This window comes from Prunus persica, chromosome G6, assembly GCF_000346465.2.
Source record: "Prunus persica cultivar Lovell chromosome G6, Prunus_persica_NCBIv2, whole genome shotgun sequence".
Lineage (NCBI taxonomy): Eukaryota > Viridiplantae > Streptophyta > Magnoliopsida > Rosales > Rosaceae > Prunus > Prunus persica.
Genome location: NC_034014.1, coordinates 19,270,606 through 19,277,091, shown reverse-complemented (window position 1 = coordinate 19,277,091; position 6,486 = coordinate 19,270,606). Strand labels below are relative to the sequence as shown.

Below are 6,486 nucleotides of genomic sequence, written 5' to 3'. Positions count from 1 at the left end.
CTGTTCAAATGTAATTACTAATTAATCAACTAGGAATTAGAATTTTAGATTGAGAGGGCTCGATTGTATTAGAATTTTGGATTAAGAGGGCTCGATGTTCTCGCAGCAATCTCTGAAAAATTTCTGGATCCGCCACTGCATGCATGCATCATGCCTTTGTGAAAAGGTATCTATTGACCATGTTTTCCCATGGGCAAAAGCAAAGCTTCTGCCTCCGCCCCAGCGCCGGAGCTTGCTGACACCAATCTGGAGCTTGAAATGCAGCAAGAACAAATCATCACCCAACTCAATGACTTCCATGATACGGTGGAGCTGATGGCAGAACAACAACATGGCCTCCACACTGACGTCACCTCCATTCAAAATACCCTCCAGCCCATGACGCTTCATCAAACGCAGAAAGCCACCATCCAACAAACGCTCATCGATGAGCTACGGGTTCTCAGATCTGGACCAACTTCACAGATACCAATTGGTTCCATTCCGATCCAACTTAGCCCTACCCACCACCGTCCTCTCCATTCCGCTCTACGGCCCTCACCCACCATGAGTTTCCCCGATGTTGATAATTACCTTGACTCTTTATATATTAACATAGGCAGTCTACACAGTAATAAAATAATAACTTTTCATATAGGGTCTCTGATATTTTACATTATCTTAGATACTAACAATGAAAAAAAGGACATAGTAGATCAAGGATATGTGCTTGTTAGTTGCTGGACTGTTTCAGGAAGTGAAGCATCCCATAATGAACAAGACCAGCCCATGCCCCAGCCTGAATGATGACTTGTTAGTTGCTGGAATGTTCCAGGAAGCGAAGCATCCCACAATGAACAAGACCAGCCCATGCCTCAGCCTGAATGATGACTCATCAGGCAACACCGGCAACAAAACAGCTGCTAAAGGAATGGTTGAACGGGAGCTCATCAGCAATATTATTCTATATGCATGAATCATCAAAAACAGGATATTCATTATACAGAATTGTCATAAAAATATAATAAATTACACTCTGGTTTGATTCACATTGATCCAGATCCTGAAAATCAACACACTTGGATAGTTTTCTCCACAAATCAACAGACTTGGATCGATCTTCAACCACTAGCGAGGATGTGGTTCAGTAAAAGTCTCATATTCCATTACCATGACAGAGTTACTCTTGGATCGATCTGACCTTGTTGCCCCTGAATTATATTCAGATCATAACGACATGTCCAATCCAATGCTTCTATGCAAATAAAATGCAGGTTGGGAGGGCACTGGGAGAGTGAAGGAGTAGCTATTCATCATGAGAATAACAGAAGCCATGGTTGGCCTATCAGCTACATTTTCTTGCACACATAATAATCCAATGTGGATGCATCTCATTATTTCATTTCTTGAACCAGTGTTCAATGTGGGATCTATTAGATTTGAAGCTGTCCCTTCCCTCCAACTTCTCCAGGCCTGCAATGATTTGTGAATTTAATCAGAGATAAGTTTTCTTTCTTTGATTCGTTGCACTAAATTGTATTGAGATACCAAAACTATATTATATTTTTACTTACGAAGCTTAGAAGATCCTCCGCATTTTCTCCATGCCTGAAGCCACTATTTTTTTGTCCACTGACTATCTCTAGAACTAACACACCAAAACTGTAGACATCGGACTTAACAGAAAAGTGCCCATGCATTGCATACTCTGGAGCCATATACCCACTGCATATCAACAAAAATAATGTCCGCGTTCACCAACACATATGGAAAGGAAATTGTTGACATAACAAACATAAGCCCACAGGCAGTTAAGTGCATATTCTTACAAGGTCCCAACAATCCGACTAGTATTGCCTTGCGTTTGATCAAGAACGAACAACCTTGCCATGCCAAAATCTGAAATTTTGGAGTTCATTTCTGCATCTATCAAGATGTTACTAGCTTTGAGATCACGATGAATAATTTTAAGGCGAGAGTCTTCGTGGAGGTAAAGGAGGCCTCGAGCAATGCCTACTACGATTTTGTAGCGCCTCACCCAATCTAGTTGTGCACGCTTTGTTGGGTCTGCAAATATATTAATGCAAAATCAAGACTTCAATTACAATGTTTGCTTGCATACAAGTCACACAATTGGAATTTTATAATAAACATTCGAAGTTAAACGAAAACAATGCATAATTCCAGACATACCAAATATGATGTGATCGAGACTTGCATTAGGGACAAATTCATAGACAAGAAGCCTTTCCCTTCCTTCTAAGCAGAAACCTAAGAGTCTAACTAAATTCCGGTGTTGAAGTTTAGCCACTAACAAGACCTCATTTTTGAATTCTAAATCTCCTTGCCCAGAATTTGTAGAGAGCCTTTTAACAGCTATATCTTTTCCAGTTTAAATCTCCTTGCCCAGTTTCAAGTTTTTTCTTTGTCCTCCTTACTCTTAAACAAATGCAGAAGAATATAACTATCACTACCACAGAAACAACAATTGGCACAACAATAATGATGACAATCTGAGATCTGTTACTCTTCGATCCTGCAAAAAACAAAAATCTCATTTGCATTAATTTGAATACATACATACATCTGTATATGAACTCTATTCGACCCAAAATTGTTGTAGTGTCAATGGTAGCAATTAATGGTCCCTCAACTTGTACACGAGACAACTACATCAACTAAAAATTGAATTGAATGACTAAAATGTAACTCATCTACAAATTCCTGGACAATTGCTCTAGTTAAGCCAACTTTATTTCTTCAAAGCATAATATACTGGGATGTAAATATATATATATATATATATATGTATGTACCTCCTGTACTGGTTGACGGGGGAGGAGGACTAGACAGTGGCGGTGAAGAAGACGGCAATGGTCGGACAGTTGTACGGTCAACGATGGGATAGATCTCATACCTAAGATCACAGCTGGGTTTACTAATAAGACCACCTTCCTTCCCCGGAAAATATTCTGGGATATCTGCCATAGAACTACCCAAGCAATAAATGCAGTTCTGCTCGGTCAAATCCGGCCTACACTGCGCAAGTCCATAGATTGTTTGGAAGTTGGGAGCGGTTGCGGTCCCTACCGCAAATTTTCGAAGTGAACCGTTCCCTGCAGCTTGACCCCTTAGGGCATCCAGTAGCGTCCTCAGCTCTTGAAAAAACCCGTCGACGTTGGACACGTTCTGTACGTTATACCACCGGAAAGCAGGGAAAGTTTCAATGGCTCCGTAGATGGAGCGGTTGGCGTAGTGAAGCGTGCACAGGTCAAATACGCCGAAAGCTTCCTTTTGATTGGGACAGACCTGTGTGAGCTGTTGTGTGCCTTTGCTGAGGCAGTCACGGCAAATGTCCACCGTGACATCCCCTCGACATAGCCCGATTGCGTAAACCTGGTCGGGGTTTTCCCCGTAGGATGAGTTGTAGAAGCCGTAGCCATTACCGTTGTTGGAGGGGGAAAAAAGAGAAGAGAGAAGGGTGTTGAGGTTTGTCTGGTATGTACTGTTGGTGGTGTAGTTGCCTTTATCGTTGTAACACCATGGGCTTATAGATTGAGTGCTGATCATGAGGAACAAAACGGGAGAAAGGAAGAACATAAATCTGAAGGAGAACATTAATGGCGCCATTCTGTTTGTACATTATTGTTGGTCAAATCAAAACTGTGTTTATATACTTTTTATTCTCTTGCCGTGTTGATAAAAAAGAAAAAAAAAGGGAAAAAAAGAGAGCATAATACATAAAAAAGAAAATGTAATTTATTTCTACTAGTGGGACAATGTAAGAATTCACTGCTTGACCAAATCCTGCCAATTCCAATTCATCAAAATACTTCTTTGACCATTTCACACTGTTTTGATTAAAATGAAGATGGAGACTGGACTGGTACTGATTTTGACTTTTGAGGATTGATTGAATATTAAACCATTGATTGAAACAGGAGTGGTTGAGGACCAACTTTCTTCTCTCTATTGCTTTTTCTTTCTGCAACCAGATTAAGCGTTGGCCACATCCATTAGCATTTGTGTTAACTACTGCGTAATCTAGGTCAAAGGAAAGGAAAATTCCACAAAAGAAAAAGCATGTAGTTTTGATCGAACTTCTAAACCTAAAGCAAAATATAAATTAACTATCAATGTATTGAAATTAGTCTCCTTTCGTAAGTCCTCAAAAATACCTTGGTGTCTTCACCTTGAGATGGGAGAGCCTCCCCTCCTCCTAAAGTTTTTCTCATTAAAAAAAAAACAAAAAATTAGTCTCCTCTCCCACTTCCAATTAACAATTTGTGTCAACCCTATACAACACCAATACATTCCTCAATAATTGAGGTTACAATAATAAATATGGTTACAAGTAATTTTTTTGACGTGATTCAGAAAATATATTTAACTCGGAGTGACATCAATATTATTTACTAGCACGGACGAAGATTATGGAAATCGTTGATATATCATGATATGAGTAAAAAAAAAAGCCACACACATATTGACAGAGACGGGACTAATCTTCTTGTGATTTTTGATGAGGACTAATTGGAGATTTCAAATAAATAAAACAATTGAATATTGGAAGGGGGAGTGCATGGTTGACGTCAAGGCAAGGAGATATTGCGAGGAATTTTCTGCTGTGGACGGACTGCTTTTTTCTTTTTTCTATATATTTTTTTTTTTGGACTAAGTATGGAGTCAAAGTCCCAAGAACCAGACTACACAAACTGGTCTAAACAGACTAATCTAGAATGAACAATTCCAAGCAGATCATCAACAAGATAAGCACTTAACCAACTAGGGGCCTGCTCAAACACGCACAACCCAAGATCCACTTGATAACTCCAATTAGCCAAACGGTCAGCAACAATATTCTTCTTACGAAAGACATGCTGAAGGGCACACCTGGTAACCTGCTGCATAAGGTGTGGGAGCCTAATTAAATCAAACCCTAGTCAAATAATCCTACTATTAGAAATATATTTAACTCGGAGTGACATCAATATTATTTACTAGCACGGACGAAGATTATGGAAATCGTTGATATATCATGATATGAGTAAAAAAAAAAGCCACACACATATTGACAGAGACGGGACTAATCTTCTTGTGATTTTTGATGAGGACTAATTGGAGATTTCAAATAAATAAAACAATTGAATATTGGAAGGGGGAGTGCATGGTTGACGTCAAGGCAAGGAGATATTGCGAGGAATTTTCTGCTGTGGACGGACTGCTTTTTTCTTTTTTCTATATATTTTTTTTTTTGGACTAAGTATGGAGTCAAAGTCCCAAGAACCAGACTACACAAACTGGTCTAAACAGACTAATCTAGAATGAACAATTCCAAGCAGATCATCAACAAGATAAGCACTTAACCAACTAGGGGCCTGCTCAAACACGCACAACCCAAGATCCACTTGATAACTCCAATTAGCCAAACGGTCAGCAACAATATTCTTCTTACGAAAGACATGCTGAAGGGCACACCTGGTAACCTGCTGCATAAGGTTGTGGGAGCCTAATTAAATCAAACCCTAGGTCAAATAATTCCTACTATTTGGGGATTATTTGACCCAATTGGGAATTAATCAACCTAATTGGGAGTTACTCAATTTAATTGGGAATTACCCAATTAAATTAAACGTTACCTAATTAAGTTGAGAATTGGTTTGGTTAATTACCACGATTCCCAATTAAATGAGGAGTTACCTAATTGAATCAGGATTTGATTTGATACCTACCACAATTAGGGATTTGATTTACCCTAATTAATCAAATCCCTAATTAATCAAATCAATTCCAAAAAGGGGAGGAATAATTCCCTTCCATCTACGGAATTATTCCTCTGAAACCCTAGCCTCCGAGACTACTATAAAAGCATAGCCACACACAATGGTTGAGGTACGCCTAAATTCTTACTAAAGCTCTGCAGAAATTATTTCTCAAAAACCCTAGCCACCTCCTCCCTTTCTCTCTCTCACTCAAGGCTCCGGCCACCTGGTTTTCCTTGAATTACCATACCTAACTTAGGCATTGGACCCCCCCCCCCCCCCCCCCCCCGAGTGTGGTCTTTTACTCCGATCTGTTTTGCAAGGAGAAAGAGAGGCGGAGAAGACGAAGGAATTTTGGGGGAATATTCTCGTGGGGAAATTTGCTCCCTCAAATTGGTGCTTTCATTGAGAGCACGAGGTATACTCAACGCGTGCTCAAGGAATCCGTTCCTCCTATTTTCCAATCCACCGAAGCCTTCCAAACAACCATGGTTGGAAGCATGAACACGAGAGGCAAAGCCGCCGCGATGGCTAGATCCGCGACGACCCAAAGCCACTCCACCCACGATCCCGCGATCGACATGGTGGCACCGCCACCTCTCACCACCGCATCGGCCATCGCCGCCGAACATGACGGAACTTCCCATCAAGGTGGACTCGTTACCACTGCCGACCTAGGGCCGGTCTTGGAGCAACTCCAAGCATTCCCTCCATTGCCTCCACGCGTGACCCACGCTCCTGCATA

At 40.6% G+C, this 6,486-nt stretch overlaps 1 protein-coding gene across 1 annotated transcript; it reads right to left on the bottom strand.

Annotated features, from left to right (window-relative positions):
- On the bottom strand, window positions 446-3,854 carry LOC18773893 (cysteine-rich receptor-like protein kinase 10). The gene is given in 6 exon segments (XM_020566789.1): window positions 446-1,452; window positions 1,554-1,704; window positions 1,809-2,046; window positions 2,173-2,372; window positions 2,374-2,515; window positions 2,796-3,854. Coding segments are annotated over 6 exon segments (1,791 nt in total). The 5' UTR covers window positions 3,610-3,854; the 3' UTR covers window positions 446-1,206.